The following is a 20,023-nucleotide window of genomic DNA, read 5'->3' on the forward strand; positions in this document are numbered from 1 at the left end:
CCAAAACTTAGTCCGTTTAGTGAAACGCTCACCTGCAGACGTAATAATAGCAGAACGATATTAGTTAAGATGTATTTGGATTTTTTCTCTTCTCGTATACACGTACAATTGTACTTCACATGTCAACTATTTCGTCCTCCTACTTGGCTGAAATCATAAGACTAAAATTTACTTGTCTTTTTAAAAAAAATCTCTGTAGGTTCTGAAAAACATTGAGGCGAAACTGTTTAAGTCTCTACCTAGAAAGTTAGATGTAAAATCCAACACCTTCCATGTTGTAAAACTGATTGAAAACATATGCTAAGGCCATTGCATTGTATACCTTTATTTCTGATTACTATTCGATTATACGATTATAAATTGTACATATAAAGTACATATATGGCATCCAGCGCATAATATATAGCACTTTCACATTTAGATATATCTTTATCCACCACAGGAGGATTTTCGCCAATAACGTGTCAATTCAATAAAAACGGCAAACCAGTCCTTTTGCAAACATTTACACTGAATATGTTATTTTTAGTTAAAAAGTCAACTGCAATGCAGTTTTGAGATAAGTAAGACTTTCTTTCAGTAAGAAAACTGTTATATATATATATAAATACCACCAAGACAATTGTACGTGGGCATTGCGTAATCAGTCAAACAAAAAAAAAGATCAAACTGACGAACTAACTATATATTTAGTCCTCTTTGCTTATTGGTGACTTACGTCATTAGCTTTGTGTCTAAAACAAGTCGCTTCCCTGACACATGTGACATTGCCGTTACAAACACCTTACGTAAGAATCAATACTTATCTGCAGGAGCAGATAATTTTATATTATTACATGCAAAGATGAATACCAAAAGTAATATCCCACGTCCTGACTTTAATATGGGATCTCAGATTTAAATGTCTATATAACTCCAAGTATAAAGATAAATACCAAAAGAAACATCCCACGTCCTGACTTTAATATGGGATCTCAGATTTAAATGAATATTTTACTAATTTTTGAAATTAGATAAAAATATATATTAGCATTGAAATGTAAAGGTCTCGTATGAAAATCATTTTTTTAATCCAAGTGAAATTTAAAAAGTTCTCGATGGTCATTTCAATAAATCTGGATTTATAATAAAAGTTTCGATAGAGCTTCTTAACACTACAGCAAATCCGTTCACTATATACAGTATACGTTTTTATGGAGTAAAGGCGTTATTGTTATATATGACTAGGTTATTTGTTATCACGTATTTTCTATAGAATCACAAAGACAACCAATATCTATACAGAATCAATTATTATGTAAACATCACACTAACAAATGACCAGGCTCCGATTTCTCGAAACAGAAGGACAGACTTAAGTCAAAACTTATGTAACTTATATGAAAACAAAATTATTTAAGTCCATTTTTGACTTAATTTTGTTTCGAGAAATCGAGGCCAGATATATAAAGCATTCTAATGAATCAAGGCATGACATCAGTTGGCTATGATACTAACAAAGTGAGTCACAATATATCAGTATCCGTTTGTGGCATTGATACAAAATAACACATTCATACAAATTACCCTTCATATAAAACAAAGACAATGGATGAAGAATGGCCAGTGTCTATATCGGTTCTCTATAAATCAATCAAGTGATTACAAATTAAAAAAAATGAATTCCTCCCTCAGACATTCAATGTAATTCAATGTGCAGATAATCAATGAAATCATTTCCAACATAAAGAATATTATGTAGACAAATTATTACATGAATTTATGAAATACAAAATCAATAATTAGATGTTAATCATGAATAGATCTATCTCATTACATCTTGATTATATTCTTATCCCTTCACTTCTCACACCCTCGAAAACATGCAATGAGTGTGAATACCCTTCATCGGGCACACTGAATCATGACCTTTATCCCTTCACCTCTCAAGGTCGTCTCGAAGGCCTTGATGGAATCCTCCAATGAGAATCGATGTGTTATCAGTGGTTTGACATCTACCTTTCCAGAAGCTATCATGGCCAATGCTGTTGGATAGCTAGAAGGAAGGAAAACATGACGTGTCAACAAGAATAATGTAATTATTTGTCTTAACATATCTTTTGGGGTTGTATAATATATGAAATACCGGTATATGTGTCGTAATTAACCGGTTGTTTGGACATGCCATTTTTTTCTACAGTTATCTATTGGAAACCATTAAGTTTGGTGAGTTAAGCTGTGAAAATCATGGACAGATGTATGTTGCCTTATAAGCCTTAGCTACAACACAAAATTTATGCACTGTAAAATTCTTGTTTTTATGCCTTATGTATGTTCAGATAGAAACATATAGTTACCCCAAATTACTAGAACATGAAGGACTTTTTTCTTTATGTATATCCATATAGTCTGATGGATGCATGCAGGACAATAACTTGACCACAACTCGGTAGTACAATCGAAATTAATAAGTTTGCCAGAAATGTCTCCGCCAACATAAATTTTCTCCACAAAATGTCTTTAATCGCACTATAGTGTGATACTAGAATCTGGTTAAATTGATCAATGTCCATATTTTGTGGCTAATGATGCAAAGAGTATTATTAGTTCAACCTGATTTTAATAGCCTTGTTAAAAGCTGACTTTATAGTAAATGTTGACTCCATCGTGACACCGAGAAAGCCACACCTTGATCTCACCTATATAGCCTCATCCTTACCAAGTCAATGCTGAGCCACCCAGGTCTCTTCTATAAATGTATATCAGGTCGACAATATAAGTAAAAGGCTCACTCGGTAATGTTTTATGTCAAATGTGTGTTGTAGTATTGAATTAGATCTTTTCAGTAATACATCAAAATTAAACTAATAAAATCTCGTTGATTGAATCGTAAATTTGTCAAGCCATTAACAACAAAATAGATCCCTCAACATTTATAAAGATCAATAATTTCTGAAGCATTTCACTAATTGTAAGGTAGATCTAATTAATGGTACCATATAACGGGCACTGCATCTGCCAGGGTTTTAGATTAGGTATTTATGACAGATTGGAGTGACATCTGAAAGGATAAAAAAACCGCTACAGAACGATAGGTATTAATAGCAACACTATTCATGACCTCCATATGCATTGGCATGAACCCTAATAAAACATTATACTTTTGATATTTTATTGCAACTAAAACAGTATCCCTAAACTGATGAACCTTATCACAGACATCCAAAACAAATAACAAGAAAGGAGAAACGACCCTTGAAGCCAACAAATCATATTGTTTATCATTTGAAGATGATTCTAACAAAGGAGAAACGATCTTTGAAGCCAACAAATCATATTGTTTATCATTTGAAGATGACTCCAACAAAGGAGAAACGATCTTTGAAGCCAACAAATCATATTGTTTATCATTTGAAGATGACTCCAACAAAGGAGAAACGATCCTTGAAGCCAACATAACATATTGTTTATCATTTGAAGATGACTCCTGTAAAAGGACATTTTTTCACTTTTTTTTTCTCACCCAAGACAAATAAATAAGGATGCTTTGTTTGTCACTAAACCACACAGCAGGGCCAAGGGTTAATTGTTTTTTCCTGAAAGCTTGTTTTAGTAAGAGAAATGATTAATTCTTGTGTTAGAGGGGAAGTAACTCCCACACAAACTTTCATAAAACTATAACGAAGTCTATCCAGACTCATGGTAATTGCAGAGGTCAGAGGTCAAAGGGTGAAAATTCACATTTTCATTGTCCAAGTACTAATCAATCAACCAATTCTTCTTTAGCATTAGAAACTTTAATATTTTTGCTGAAAACTTGGATTTTTCAACCATTTGATAGCTTGAAAATGATCTCTAGTACTGAGTGTTGATCTTGACATGATTTGTTTTTACAACCTAGGGTCACATGGAGCTTTAATATTTTAGGATTGTGTCATGAGCCCATATCAAGAAACGCCTTCACTGGACGTATTATGTAAGAATTATGTCTGCTACCCCACGGCTTGTCATTGTGTAAGGCGACTAAATTTGGAATCTTAAAATATTTTATTTAAAAATCAACCATTCCAAAGCTAAAGATTTATGTTTGATTTGATTTGTATTTTATCACGATCTACTTAACATTATTACATCCTAGGGTCACATTTGCTGGGTCACGTGTGTAAATTATGTCACATTCAATGAATATTATTGTCTGTCAACTAAGTATTTTCTGGATTTTCCATCTTTAAAGTCAGTGTTTAAGCTATTTAAGTTTGTTGTTAGAGAAAATATTAAGCAACACTTACATTGCAAGTATGATGTTAGAATTGTGCCTGCTGCCTCATTGCATGATCGGAAAAGGCGACTAAATCTGGTATTTCAATTCTAGTGGTTATACCTAGATCAAAATATACTGGATTTCTGTCTCAAATATCATAGAGAATGTTTCTTTCTCGTGAAAACTTTCCTGTCAATACAAACTTGTAAATAATAATAAGAAAAACTAGATGTAAAATACATGATATTGTTTGCTAAAGCCAAGAGATAAATCATATTTAGTCGCCTATTACAATCATCCCATGGAGCAGCAGGGGCAATTCTAACAACATGCTTGCAATACAAGTTTTGCCTGAGATTATCTCATAAAACAAACTTATATATATAGTTGATACACTTGCTTAAATATATAGAAAATATTACAATATATAATTGGCAGAATATACCTTTCATTGAATACAACCTAATTCATCCCTGTCACTCAGCTCATATGACCCCAAGCTGACATCATCTTAAACAGATCATTATAGAACCCAAATAAAGCTCTAAACGTCACTCTGAAGCTAAGGAATGGTTGAAAATGTACAAACCATTTTCATCTAGGTAACTATATATATATATATATATATATATGTGCAATTAAGATTCCAAATTTAGTTGCCTTTTACTATCATGCAGTGAGGCAACAGGCGCAATTCTATCATCCTATCTTCAGTGTAGGTGATGCTTAAAATTAGCTCATAAAACAAGTTTACGTAATTCAAAAACCTACTGTAAACATGGGAAAGCAGCGGATGCGTAGTGGACAGATGATATCGTTCATTGAATATGACCTATTTTATGCAAATGACCACGCCAATGTGATACTAGGATGTAATGTAATCATCTTAAGCAGGTCATGTCAAGATCCACATCCAACACTAAACACCAATTTCAAACCATCAAATCTTTGAAAAATCCTAGTTTTTAATGCTAAAATAGAATAAGTGCTTAACTAGGTCATTGTGACCTAGTTTTTAAATATTTTCATCAGTTTTCTGAACTGAATGTTACAAACCCAATATTTACTGGCAAAACCTGCAAAAAATGTTATCTCTATTCTAATAATAATCAGTGAGGACTTAAAACGATGAAAATGTGAATTTTCACCCTTTGACCTCTGTGGTCATCATATGCCCCGATATTCTGACCAGCATACAATATGCAGCCGACCCTAATGTATCCTCATGCAAAATATTTTGCTTATCACTGAGTGGCCGTAAAACGGCCGAAAGTGATACCCCTTCTTTGGCATACTTAAAGCAAATTATCTACTTTTTCAGCTCATAATATTTGCATAATTATCTGTTACCTACTTTTTGAGAAAATTACATTTTATGAGAAAGCAAAACTTTTTCATTGCCATATTGGTAAGAACAAAAAAGGAAATGAGGTCATAAAAATTAAGCCGTGCACCAAAATAATGATGTTTTGAAAATGAAGCATCCAAATATTTTGAAAATATTATGAGCTGAGTTTGTATACAGTTCTCTATAAGTATGCCAAATCTGGTGAAAATCTATCAATAAATGAGATCAGGAAAATTCAAAGAAAAAAGTGAAAATAGAGCATATTAAGGTATTATCGACCACATGAGAATACGTTAGTATGAGAAATACCAGATCTGCAATCTCAGATAAGTTTTATATTCCTGATAGTAGTACAAGTTATTTTAAACGCTCATTTGTTTACACTTGTTCCAATTTACAAAATGGTATGAACAATGATATTAGAAATGGCCCCAGTGTTGCTGTTTTTAAACAAAGATATTTAAAGGATGTGTTTTCAAATTTTAGTTTTATACTTACTATCAATGTTTTAGAAAGCAACCATATTTGCATTGATGATATGAATGTATATGTATTTTAAATTAAGGTATTTTCTTTATAAAATTGTTGTCTGTGATAACTGTAGATATATTGATGCAGGGCCATATTGAAAATTAGACTTGTCTAAATATGTAACCCTGGTTAAATAAAATATTGTATTATTATTATTAATGTTTAATTCATAGGGGAAGAATGCAATCAGAAATTACAAAAGTTTTAAATTGGACTTCGTACTAGTGTTATAGCATTGTTTGACTATAATTTGCAATATAAGGTCTTATTTTTGAGAAATAGGTTCTTATAGACCTTCTATCACACTGTATCATCACCCTCTTTGGTCTATTATCAACCCCCAAAATAAAATAAAAAAGAAACATGTTTAATCAAATGTAAAGCGAACATTGTCACGCAAATCTGATTTGAAAATGATCCATCTGCTTTATAATTGTATTTTGCACAGAATATTGCAATAACTGAATCCTGTATTACCTAGATCAGAAACATCATTATACATGTATGTAAAATGTTCCAGTCTAAATCTGCAATTACTAACTTGGCATCCAGTATAAATATATATATATATATATGCACTATATGCACTATCATTAATTGGGAGAACATGCAATATACACCTCGATGAAAAGATGATTTTGAAACTGAAAATGTCAACCAACCAAACACTTACTTAGACTTGATTTATATTAAAGAAAATGTATATATATAATTGTTCTAAACATGTATTTAATTAGATATATACATAGTTTGCTGTTTTACTCTGTCTCTCAGTTTCAGTTTGTTTCTAATTCTCTTTTCAATCTCTTTCTTTTTTTTCTCTGCCAATTCCTTATTTTATAGCAATGTCTCTCCCTCATCCTTTTGCTTGTTTTCTATCTTAAATCTGCTCTCTTCATCTTATTTTTTATCATGAATATAATCATTACAGATGTAATTGCAATGTAATTGCACATGTAATATGAATATGAACAAGAAAGCCATGGCAAATAATTAATTTTCTATTTACTAAGAGCAAAAGTAACTGCACTGTTGCATTAATATCAGTACAGTGCAATTAGATAAAATATCGTTAAAATAATCTTGAACAACATGTACAGAAGATACATGAAAGACAAGTACAATATAAGTTACATTTGAAGAATTATTTCAAATTGAAAGACAAGTACAATATAAGTTACATTTGAAGAATTATTTCAAATTGCATATTTCAATGTATGTACATGTATTTACAAGTATCTTATTAACGTAACAAAATACACACATATTACCACTCACATAAATACACGAAAGACAAGACAACAATAAAAGGGGGGGAGGGGGTTAAACCTAGGTCACAGATCTTTCAAGAATTTTTAAAATGCTACTGTTTATACATTTAACCAATTTCATAAATCTGCAAGTGTTTGTGTTTTCCGCTTTAAATTACTGTTGGATATTATAATCCTGTGAGCTAACTTTTAGTTCAAATTTAATATGATTTTTTAAACTGTTTAAATAGAGTTCTTTTTCTAGACATTTGCAGTTGTAAATGTATTGTTTTACTAGAAGCAGTATCAAATTTTTAATATGAAAATGAGTATTTGTACTATCTTGTTTGCCAAAAATAAAATCCTGTTTTTCAAATCTAAGACTTTTATTATTAGTAATTATGAAATTCTGAACCGTTTTCCTTATTATAAAGATATCCATGCTTCCGGGATGTAGGTGGTCGATAATATATTAGGTTATCAGATTTATCAATCTATTATCGACCCCCATACCCATAAAGTAAAATTAAGATATTTGTATATATCTGGTTAATGATGTTAAGATCTCTTTAATTACGCCCTTAAAGAGAAAAATAGGCAAGACAGTATCAATTCTGAGTGTACGAAATTCGCGCATTCTACTAACTTGTTGCATAACAACATTGATTCTGCACTCTGCAATAAAACTAACTTGCGTCTAGGTCAGTTTTCGGAAGTTTCCATTAAGTGCTTGAGACTATGAAATAGTCAAAAGAGATTCCGAATGAAGAATCTTTATTAATTTTCAGATTGATTGGCAAATATATCAGCAGAAAATGAGTTATTTATGATATTAATGTAGGGGGTGGCTAATTGATAGGGTCGATTATACCTTAAATTGCTCTACATAGACAAGAGATCCCAGAGGGATTTTGGCGCCCACCTAAGATTGATCTATGTCTGACAATTGACAAATGGATCTTTTCTCTACTTTTCTCTTCTTTTCAAATTTTTAAAACAGATCACTGCAGTACTTTCTTATAAATAGCTGTAACAAACTTCAACTACTAAAATTTAAGATGGCGGTCTGGAGGTCATTTTTAAACAAGGTCACCAAAATGCAATACGCGCAACTAGGGCATTAGGGGAACCTACATAAGAAATTTGAGAACAATTCCTTCAGTACTTTCTGAGAAATAGCGATAACAAACTTTAACTATCAAAATCCAAGATGGCTGCCTGGCGGCCATATTGTTGACCGATCGGTCCCAAAATGCAATATGCACAACTAGGAGCCAAGGGGAACCTACATAAGAAATTTGAGAATGATCCCTTCAGTACTTTCTGAGAAATAGCGATAACAAACTTTAACTATCAAAATCCAAGATGGCTGCCTGGCAACCATCTTGTTGATCAATTGGTCCCAAAATGCAATATGCACAACAAGAGTCCTAGGGTAACCTACAGATGAAATTTGAGAATGATCCCTTCAGTACTTTCTGAGAAACAGCGATAATAAATTTATACTATCAAAATCCAAGATGGCTGCCTAGCGGCCATCTTGTTGACCGATCGGTCCCAAAATGCAATATGCACAACTAGAGTCCTAGGGTAACCTACAGATGAAATTTGAGAATGATCCCTTCAGTACTTTCTGAGAAACAGCGATAACAAATTTATACTATCAAAATCCAAGATGGCTGCCTGGCGGCCATCTTGTTGACCGATCGGTCCCAAAATGCAATACGCACAACTAGGGCCCAGGTGGAACCTACATATAAAATTTGAGAACAATTTCTTCAGTACTTTCTGAGAAATAGCGATAACAAATTTTAACTATCAAAATCCAAGATGGCTGCCTGGCAGCCATCTGGTTAACCGATCGGTCCCAAAATGCAATATGCACAACTAGAGTCCTAGGGTAACCTATAGATGAAATTTGAGAATGATCCCTTCAGTACTTTCTGAGAAACAGCGATAACAAACTTATACTATCAAAATCCAAGATGGCTGCCTGGCGGCCATCTTGTTGACCGATTGGTCCTAAAATGCAATACACACAACTAGGGTCCCAAGTGGAACCCACGTATAAAATTTGAGAACAATTCCTTCAGCACTTTCTGAGAAATAGTGATAACAAATTTTAACTATCAAAATCTAAGATGGCTGCCTGGCAGCCATCTGGTTGACCGATCGGTCCCAAAATGCAATATGCACAACTAGAGTCCTAGGGTAACCTATAAATGAAATTTGAGAATGATCCCTTTAGTTCTTTCTGAGAAACAGCAACTAGAGTCCTAGGGTAACCTATAAATGAAATTTGAGAATGATCCCTTCAGTACTTTCTGAGAAACAGCAATAACAAACTTATACTATCAAAATCCAAGATGGCTGCCTGGCGGCCATCTTGTTGACCGATTGGTCCTAAAATGCAATACGCACAACTAGGGCCCCAAGTGGAACCCACGTATAAAATTTGAGAACAATTCCTTCAGTACTTTCTGAGAAATAGCGATAACAAATTTTAACTATCAAAATCCAAGATGGCTGCCTGGCAGCCATCTTGTTAACCGATCGGTCCCAAAATGCAATATGCACAACTAGAGTCCTAGGGTAATCTACATATGAAATTTGAGAAAGATCCCTTCAGTACTTTCTGAGAAATAGCGATAACAAGAATTGTTAACTAGTAGCTAGAAAACAACAGTGACGAATACTTATGTCCCGCGACTGTATATGTACATGTTTTACCTGTACTTTTTATTATAATGCGAATACTTATGTCCCGCGACTGTATATGTTTTACCTGTACTTTTTATTATAATGCGAATACTTATGTCCCGCGACTGTATTATGTTTTACCTGTACTTTTTATTATAATGCGAATACTTATGTCCCGCGACTGTATATGTTTTACCTGTACTTTTTATTATAATGCGAATACTTATGTCCCGCAACTGTATATATGTTTTACCTGTACTTTTTATTATAATGCGAATACTTATGTCCCGCGACTGTATATATGTTTTACCTGTACTTTTTATCATCATGAAGACATAATCATCAGTTATGCAGCAAATGAGAAATAAAAATTCCACTACTTATGTGATTTAGCTAATCATTTTTTGAACAACTGAACCCAATATCTTAATAATTATACAATTGTATTTTTTATCCTAAAAAGCACTATAATATAGTAATGTTTATAGCTAATAAATGGGACATACATAACCAATGAGAAGCCTGTTATGTTTCCATGATATTTACCAATGTGATCGATCTAAAGACTACTGACTTAGTGACCATTTTTATTACAAAGCGTCTGTATATTGTCTTAGTTATTATGGTAGTGATTCCAGCATACAATACCCTACTCCTCCCCTAACTTCTGAGATGGATTAAATCAAAGAAGCAAGCATAGTCATCTATAATTTTGTTTAAAGTTAGTAGCATTCAAGTGAAGTTTTCATACTTGCCAACCCTCCCTATTTTGGAGGGAGACTTCCTATTTACCCCCATTTTAGGCCATTTTAGCAAGTCCAAATTCTTTAATATTAAAATGTCAAATACTTACTATACTATCAGAAAGAATAGGTCAAAATTACAAAAACCAACCTTAATTTTTTTCATAAGGGGTTACTAAGTAAACTTTCTTGAGGTTAACAGTTTAAACATGTGAAAACACCCACATGGGAATTTTAAAACATTGGCAAGTATGAACTGTTTCAACATGTAACCCAAGTTCAAACAGAAGAAGGAAAGATGAGAGAAAGAAGAGATATAACATGTAAGTGATCAATATTCCCATTGACTGATATAGAATATTCAACCAGAGGGCCTGTATCACTCACCTGAGGGGCCCCTCCCCTCCTGCCCCAATGGGTCTGAGCCAAAATTTATTCAAAATTATATTACCCTTACCCCCCCCCCTCAGGATGTTTCAGGCCAAATTTGTTTACAATCCATGCTAAACTCTATCATTAATAGCGATTTCAAGGATTTAACTCTATTTCCCCTAATGGGCCATGCCCCTCCTGCCCCTGGGGGGTCAGAGCCAAAATTTATAAAAACTCAGTTCCCCTTCCACCAAGGATATTTCTGGCCAAATTTGGTTAGAATTCATGCAGAATTCTATGACAAGCAGTGATTTAAAGGATTAACCTCTATTTCCCCTGTTGGGCCCTGCCCCTCCTAACCCCGTGGGGTTTGAGCCAAAATTTACACAAAATTTGTTCCACTTCCCCCAAAGATGTTCCTGGCCAAATTTTGTCAGAATCTATGGAGAACTCTATGACAAGTAGCGATTTAAAGGAAATGTTGAGGTGCGGACGACAGACACCATGCCATGACATAAGCCCTTTGGGCCAGGTAAACTAATAATGGGCCCCAAACATTCTTTAGGATCTCTTTCTTAAGAAAAGATTTGTGGACCAAAACTGTTATTAGAAACAAAATTGTTTGATAAGAAGACATTTCATCTATGGAGAACTCTATGACAAGTAGCGATTTAAAGGAAATGTTGAGGTGCGGACGACAGACACCATGCCATGACATAAGCCCTTTGGGCCAGGTAAACTAATAATGGGCCCCAAACATTCTTTCGGATCTCTTTCTTAAAAAAAGATTTGTGGACCAAAACTGTTATTAGAAACAAAATTTTTTGATAAGAAGACATTTACCAGTTGACATATCTGAAGAATCCTTTGATGTCCACCTCTCGGACTGCTGCGTTGAGAATCGGCATCGTAACATCAGGTTGTCCCATACCAACTAATACTACACAGCCACCTGACTGGGTTGCCTGGGAAACAGAAAATCAAATAAGAATCACACGTATTCATGAATATGTAGTCTAGATGTAATGCACATTTCCATGTAAGCTGAGTGGTTAATATGTCTGAATTATTATCATAAGTCCTCCACCTCTGTGGGGTGAGGTTGAATCCCAAGCAAAGCAGTTGCCAGGTACTGACTGTTTTGGTCAATGATTTTTTCTTTGAGTACTCAGGCTTTCTTCCTTTTTACAGACCTAAATGAACCTGGGTGTTAGGATGTCAAACCAATCACACCACACAAAACCTCACAGCAAACATGATAACAACATATATAATAATTAATCCCAATACATCATCTATGTACAGATAACTTATAGATACCTAGTACTTAGATGACAACCTGATTAAGTCCCAGACAGCTAAGGGGAGGTAACTTCTACATATGAAAACCTGTATATTGTATTATATTGATGGATCGAGACTTCTACATACATAGATGACAACCTGTTCAAGTCTCAGACATCAAAGGGGAGACAACTTTTGTATACACAGCTGTAAACTTAATGATTTATTCACTCGTTAAAGCTTATTAAAGAGTCTAAGGGGTGATAACTCTAACATACATAGACACCAGTCTGTACACTAGGTGCGGCTCCGCTACATTCGATGGTGATTTCAGGTGCACTTCCCATCAGGTCATGAATCTGTTGTGCAACTTCCCGAGGGTCCCGACTCGTCACTTTAAGGGTGTGTGTGGCACCTAACTTCTTAGCCATCTCCAGCCGCGACTCATTGATATCTGTAAATTAAAAACCTTGATCTTCTTTACATGAACTGGTATACACATCGCTTATTACAACATTTAAGATATTGTATAGGTGAGTAAAAAAGATCAGTCACATGAAATTGAAAAGATAATTTTGACAAATCCTAATTGCATGTAGTCTCCCGAAGAATAGTAAAATGACTATCAAATGTCAGACTTTTATTAATGGGTGTGTTTTACATGTGTAAAACAACGATTTCTGTTCTAGTTTTAGTGAGTTGTCTCCCCTTACCTGTAACACATACTTCTGAGGCACCATTGGCCTTTGCCGTGATCAGAGTGACTAATCCTATCGGACCTGAGGAATAAAACAAAAAACATTTCAAAAAGTACATATATATTATATATCAATTACATGTACTTTATATACATATAAATCCTTTAACAAAGTTCTGAATAATCATCATTTGCAAATAATCTATAATGCTAAAATTATGCTTGTGTTCAAAAAATGTTATCAGGTGACAAGAACACTGTCTAAAACACATACCAAAACATTTATTCTACAGACTTTTTTTTTTTTTTTTTATACATTGCAAATTTTGAGCACATAACATTTGTATCATACATAGAACAGACATCGCCGGACAGGGAGTCCAGGTGGTGCATGACAAACTGGAAGAAAGGCAAACTGACACAAACAAATTGAAAATTTGGTATACGGTTGACATCTGTTTGTAGCATATATAGGCAGTGCAGTGTGAGACTTACCAGCCCCACAAATTAGTACTCGGCTGCCTAGTGTGACTCCACCCCTATTACACGCGTGTACACCACAGGACAATGGCTCCAACAATGCTCCCTCCTCAAAACTCACATGGTCTGGTAATCTACAAAATAACAAACTCATTTGTTATCATGGAAGTCTTATTTATGGTATGTTATCGTCACTTGTTTTTACCTTTTAAATGTTTCAATGACAGCAGAGAGAATTGAGCTTTATTTTCATTTTCATAAAACTGAAAAATAAGTTATTGATTGATATATATGCATATGTATCTAGCAACGATACTTGATTTTAAGTGGATGAGCATGGTAGGAATTTCATTTTCATGAAAGATTTAAATGAGCTATATTGGGATTTGTGAGCAAGAAGTTAGATAAAAGTTTCAAAAGAAAATGAAGCTTTCACTACATGGGGCACATCAGATAGAACAAAGGGGGTAGAAACAGGAAATGGGATTTCAAATACAGTCGCCTTTTATAAAGCAATAAAATTAGAGGAGAATTGAGACATATTGCATCTGAACAACAACAATAAAATATTACCTATATACAGCTGAAATTTAATAATGAAAGTGAAAAAGCCCCAATTTCAAACACGATCCATCTTCCTTACGTACTTAAAACAGAAATCAGCTGCGTGGACATAGTAGCGTGAGAGATTGCCATTTATCGGAGGGGTAGCACAAAACTTCATGTCGAGACAAAGGTTATAGCGGCCAGTTTTACAGAAGTGACACAGACGACATGATACTCCTGGTTCTATGGCCACGCGGTCTCCTACAACACACAAAAATCAAGATATTCAACAGCACTTAAACCCTGCCTCTGTAACCACTCACACTCTCCAATGGCTGATTTTACATGCTAAAATTGTATCTTCCAACCATAACACAACAGAATTTTACAAGGTTACTATTAATATCACAGCCATAATGATACACACAACACGTCCGTATCAACTTTCTATACAAAGTCAAACCTGCCTTATCAAGCACCTCTATATAAAGACCACTTGCTTAATAATACCACTCTTCCCAATTGTCAACTTCAATATAGAATTACCTGGCTGATCGTTTAAGTCATGGTCGTGAGATTGCGAGGGCAAGGTTACCAGCTGCACAAACACGAGACCTTGCCTCACAATCTTGCCCTCTTAATCTCGTGAGATTGTGAGGTGGCCCTAACTGGCCACCAGATGTTTTACTTAATGTAAAACCTACTGGCTACACCCATATACACAGTTTCTGTGTAACATACCCACTTTGAGTGTTGTAACTCCCTCTCCCAGCTTACTGACCACTCCGCTTGCTTCATGTCCGACAATCATCGGCTCTCTCACCACAAAATCACCAATGGCACCATGCTGCCAGTAATGGACATCAGACCCACAGATTCCAACCTGCTGCATACATAACTGGACCTCTGTTAAAAAAAACATAAATGAAAATTACTATCAATATAAGTGATGTAGATATAAATCCACTAAGATTAGCTAATTTGAATTTACTTGGATCACAAAATTCGTGAAGATAACTCACAGGCAAAGGTTTATAGTAGGATAACAAATGAATACAAAACACTAAAAAAGGGAAAAGCTGTTTCTGTGGATGAGAAAAGCTTGTCAAACACATCAAATATGTGATTTTCTTTTCAAGTTTATAACATTTTTAACTGAACATCATACCGTCAACTAAACTTTAATATTCATATAATACTGCCACTTACCTCCTGGACCAGGCTCTGGGATCTGTTTGTCTTCCTGAATTCAAAAAAATATGTAGATCATACAAAACTGGATTGAATTTTTTGACATCATCCAATACTTAAAACGAACAATTACTCATTGTAATGGACACCATTACATAATGGACACCATTACATAGTCCCCCAAATGCATCCCCAATTGCAACAAATCAAGAATGCAGTTGCACAGTGCATATGAACATCTTGGGAGAATTTTGATGTACTTTTATATAGGAATTCAGGGTCTCCTAAAATGTACATAACTACATAACTCGGTGATCATGACCCAATTAAGACCTGGCCTTGCCTTGTACCTGCGTATAGGGCGCACCCACAATTTTTCACTTGATAATTTATGAAAAAAAGTGTGCACTATACAGGCAAAAATACGGTAATACAAGACTATTTTCAGAGGAATTGATTTGGCAGTTATCATGACTGCATGGCATATCCCTTAAAATTGTAAGTTAAAATCCTCATTTACCAATTTTCAATGAATTGCTGATGAAAAATTGAAAACAGGAAGTTGGCCCAGCGACAATCTTTTAAATTTTTTATCATATTGATCAGCATCCTTAATACCCCTATATACTAATTTTTATTGAAATCAAAAACCAAAATATAAAAACAGGAAGTTAGCCCAGCAGCCATCTTGGAATACCAAAAATCTTTAGGAAAATGTTTTTATATTGTTCGCCATCCCTTAAAACCCATGTAGACCAATTTTCATAGAGATTGGATATCTAAACCTGAAGAACAGGAAATGAGCCAGCGACCATCTTGGAAAAGCAAAATCTTAATTTACAAAAACGTTTGCATGTTGTTTGCCATCCCTAAATTATCCTATAGACCAATTTTCATTGAGATCGGGGACCAAAACCTGAAAACAGGAAGTGGGCCAGCGGCCATCTTGAAATACCAAAATCTTTACGAAAATGTTTGCATGATATTCGCCATCCCTTAAAACCCCTATAGACCAATTTTCATTGAGATAGAAGACCGAAACCTGAAAACAGGAAGTGGGCCAGCAGCCATCTTGGAATACTAAAATCTTTACAAAAATGTTTGCATGTTTTTCGCCATCCCTTAAAACCCCTACAGACCAATTTTCTTTGAGATCGGAGACCGAAACCTGAAAACAGGAAGTGGGCCAGCAGCCATCTCGGAATACCAAAAATATTCACGAAAATGTTTTCATGATGTTCGCCATCCCTTAAAAACTCTATAGACTAATTTTCATTGAGATCGGAGACCGAATTCTGAAAACAGGAAATGGGCCCTGGCGGGCCATCTTGGACTTCCTGTCCCAGAAAAAAATCCTTTATGCACCACCCCACACCTTATAGAGTCTGTTACCAAGTTTCATGATCATCGGCCAATTAGGTTCTGAGAAAAGTGTCGGAAACCATTCCAGCGAAAGAAAGTGGAAGAAATAAGAATAAAAATAATAATGATAATAATAATAATAAGAAACGGAGCAAAAACAATATGTCCCCCCCCCCCCCCAACTTTGTTTGGGGGACATAATTACCAAACTTACATAGTGTAATATAGTCATTCATTTTAAAGGTACAAAATTTTGCAATTCTGATCAAGTTAATGAAATTTTAACCAATTCAAATGTTGCAACTTGGCTATAAAGATACAGTAAAACGCATTTATAACAAAATAACTTGCAACAATTCATGGTTATCACACAGTAAATTTTTAAATGACCCCAGCTGTTAATAGATGTAGGCTAATAAATCTAAAAACCAATTAACAATGTATGGTATACCAGTTATTTCAGGTTCCAAGGTATTTGTGATAGTTGGTTTGTTGCAGTAGGAATTATCGTAAATCAACTTTATGAAAATAACTTCATATCAAGCAATATATATATGTATCTCATTGTACTAAATTCTTCTATTTTAAAGACATGTACTTCTTACAGTTGATAAATTTTAAAGGTGTATCAAATGCTAAAGACAATAAGACTCTTTAGGTTTTAAACTGGTGTTGTTGATTACAAATGTTCATTATAATGGACTGTTGATAGGTTAGTCCATTATATACCATTTACTGTCTTAGACTTTCAAATATTTTGCTAGTCCTTTAGGATAACTGATTTTATATTTGACCTACATGACAAGGTCACTGACAGTTTATTTTGGACTGTGGTATCCAGGTCAGCTAATCTAATCTAAAGACACTAGAGTCGACATACTTATCTCAAAGTCAAACAACACCGAGACATCCTCTATGTGTCCAGATTACTATACACTGTCATTCTAATCTAAAGACTGAATCCTCAATAGTGGTTTGTTTAAACATTAGTGTCATTATTTTTAATGTCATCAGAGTATGAAAGAAATTTGGATCCCAAAATGTTTGAATCCACTTAGCGGATAGATTCTCAATCTCACATTAAAGTTTGAAAACAAATTTAATTTCATAAACTGGTGAAATTAAAAAATAATGATATCATGTGACATCAATGCTTATATTAAATTTTTCAGACTACTTGAGAAAGACTCCTATGTGAATATTATGACAATGTCTTGTCTGATTCCTACCTGCATATTCAGACAGTCTAGTCTGACTCCTCCCTGAATATTCAGACACTGTCTAATCTGACTCCTACCTGAATATTGTGACATTATCTAGTCTGACTCCTACCTGCATATTCAGACATTGTCTAAATCTGACTCCTCCATGAATATTGTGACATTATCTAGTCTGACTCCTACCTGCATATTCTGACACTGTCTAATCTGACTCCTACCTGCATATTCAGACACTGTCTAATCTGACTCCTACCTGAATATTGTGACATTATCTAGTCTGACTCCTACCTGCATATTCTGACACTGTCTAATCTGACTCCTATCTGAATATTCCGACACTGTCTAATCTGACTCCTACCTGCATATTCAGACATTGTCTAATCTGACTCCTACCCCTACATATTCAGACATTGTCTAAATCTGACTCCTCCATGAATATTGTGACATTATCTAGTCTGACTCCTCCTGAATATTCTGACACTGTCTAATCTGACTCCTACCTGCATACTCAGACACTGTCTAATCTGACTCCTACCTGCATATTCAGACAGTCTAATCTGACTCCTACCTGCATATTCAGACACTGTCTAATCTGATTCATACCTGCATATTCAGACACTGTCTAATCTGACTCCTACCTGCATATTCAGACACTGTCTAATCTGACTCCTACCTGCATATTCAGACACTGTCTAATCTGACTCCTACCTGAATATTCTGACACTGTCTAAATTTGACTCCTACCTAAATAATACATATAATAACATTGTCTTCTCTGTCTCCTTCCTGAGTATTCTGACATTGTCTTATTTGACTCCTCCCTGAATATTCTGAAATTGTTTAGTCTGACTCCTACTTGAATATTATGACACTGTGATAATTATCTGATTCCTCCCTGTTTATACTGACACTGTCTAATCTGACTCCTCCCTGCATATTCAGACATTGTCTAATCTGACGCCTTACTGAATATAATGACAAATGTGTAATCTGACTCCTACCTGATTGTTCTAACACTGTCTAATCTGACTCCTCCCTGAATATTCTGACACTGTCTAATCTGACTCCTCCCTGAATATTCTGACACTGTCTAATCTGACTCCTCCCTGAATATTCTGACATTGTCTAATCTGACTCCTCCCTGAATATTCTGACACTGTCTAATCTGACTCCTCCCTGAATATTCTGACATTGTCTAATCTGACACCTTACTGAATATTCTGACACTGTCTAATCTGACGTCTTACTGAATATTCTGACATTGTTTAATCTGACGTCTAACTGAATATTCTGACACTGTCTAACCTGACGCCTACCTGAATATTCTGACATTGTTTAATCTGATGCCTTACTGAATATTCTGACACTATCTAATCTGACTCCTACCTGCATATTCTGACATTGTAATACATGTGATCATCTGATTCCTCCCTGTGTATACTGACACTGTGCAATCGGACTTCTATCAGTGTATATTGGCATTGTCTAATATGCCTCCTCCTTAAATAGTCTGACACTATCTCATCTTACTTCTACCTGCGTATTCTGACCACTCACTAGTCATTATCCCGACATGCTGCTTAATAAGAATTAGATCAATATTGCTATTCTGATTTGAGACTAAACTTATCCCTGTATAGATCCGAGTGTACATGTGTAGCTAGTGCCAATATGTATAGGGCAGCATCGCTTCTTATCTAGGTCACATACAAAATGTGGACTTATCTAGGCCTTGATCACCTACAAAATGAAACGATGTACATGTACAACTAATTATATAATGCTAACGTTACAGAGCGTTACTGAACAATGCATGCGAATGTCAATGTGCACGCGTACGCGTTAGTTTTAAGTATACGTATTTACCAATTTTAGGTCACCCTTCTTGTAGAGAATAGCAGTCAAATTTGTGTCAGCCATGATGATCTTTGGGGTAAATATTATGCTATCTGTGTCTTTACCGTTCAATAACAACAAAATGAGGTCAACACATCACATCGCTGGTCTAATAACACATCGCTGGTCTAATAACAATCCGTGTCATCCCGAAGCTTCACGC

The 20,023-nt window shown here is 34.7% G+C and overlaps 1 protein-coding gene across 1 annotated transcript; it reads right to left on the reverse strand.

Moving 5' to 3' along the window:
- Positions 1 to 309: 309 nt before the first annotated feature.
- LOC138333025 (sorbitol dehydrogenase-like) lies at positions 310 to 20,023 on the reverse strand. The gene is made up of 9 exons (XM_069281122.1): positions 19,831 to 20,023; positions 15,401 to 15,434; positions 14,933 to 15,097; positions 14,293 to 14,452; positions 13,661 to 13,779; positions 13,182 to 13,247; positions 12,747 to 12,922; positions 12,028 to 12,149; positions 310 to 2,035 (listed from the first exon to the last, which is right to left on the reverse strand). Exons 1-9 carry the CDS (start codon positions 19,882 to 19,884, stop codon positions 1,885 to 1,887), a joined length of 1,047 nt encoding a protein of 348 aa, XP_069137223.1. The 5' UTR covers positions 19,885 to 20,023; the 3' UTR covers positions 310 to 1,884.

The sequence above is a fragment of the Argopecten irradians genome, chromosome 10 (assembly GCF_041381155.1).
Source record: "Argopecten irradians isolate NY chromosome 10, Ai_NY, whole genome shotgun sequence".
NCBI lineage: Eukaryota > Metazoa > Mollusca > Bivalvia > Pectinida > Pectinidae > Argopecten > Argopecten irradians.

What these genes read in the sequence shown, in the direction of transcription:
- LOC138333025 (XM_069281122.1), bottom strand. Translation starts at nt 19,884, where the DNA reads ATGGCTGACACAAATTTGACTGCTATTCTCTACAAGAAGGGTGACCTA. An exon ending in GCAGCTGATTTCTGTTTTAA is followed by an intron (nt 13,780 to 14,292) that starts GTACGTAAGGAA and finishes GTTATTTTGTAG; the next exon opens with ATTACCAGACCATGTGAGTT. An exon ending in GTGTACAGACTGGTGTCTAT is followed by an intron (nt 12,150 to 12,746) that starts GTATGTTAGAGT and finishes TCTGTTTCCCAG; the next exon opens with GCAACCCAGTCAGGTGGCTG.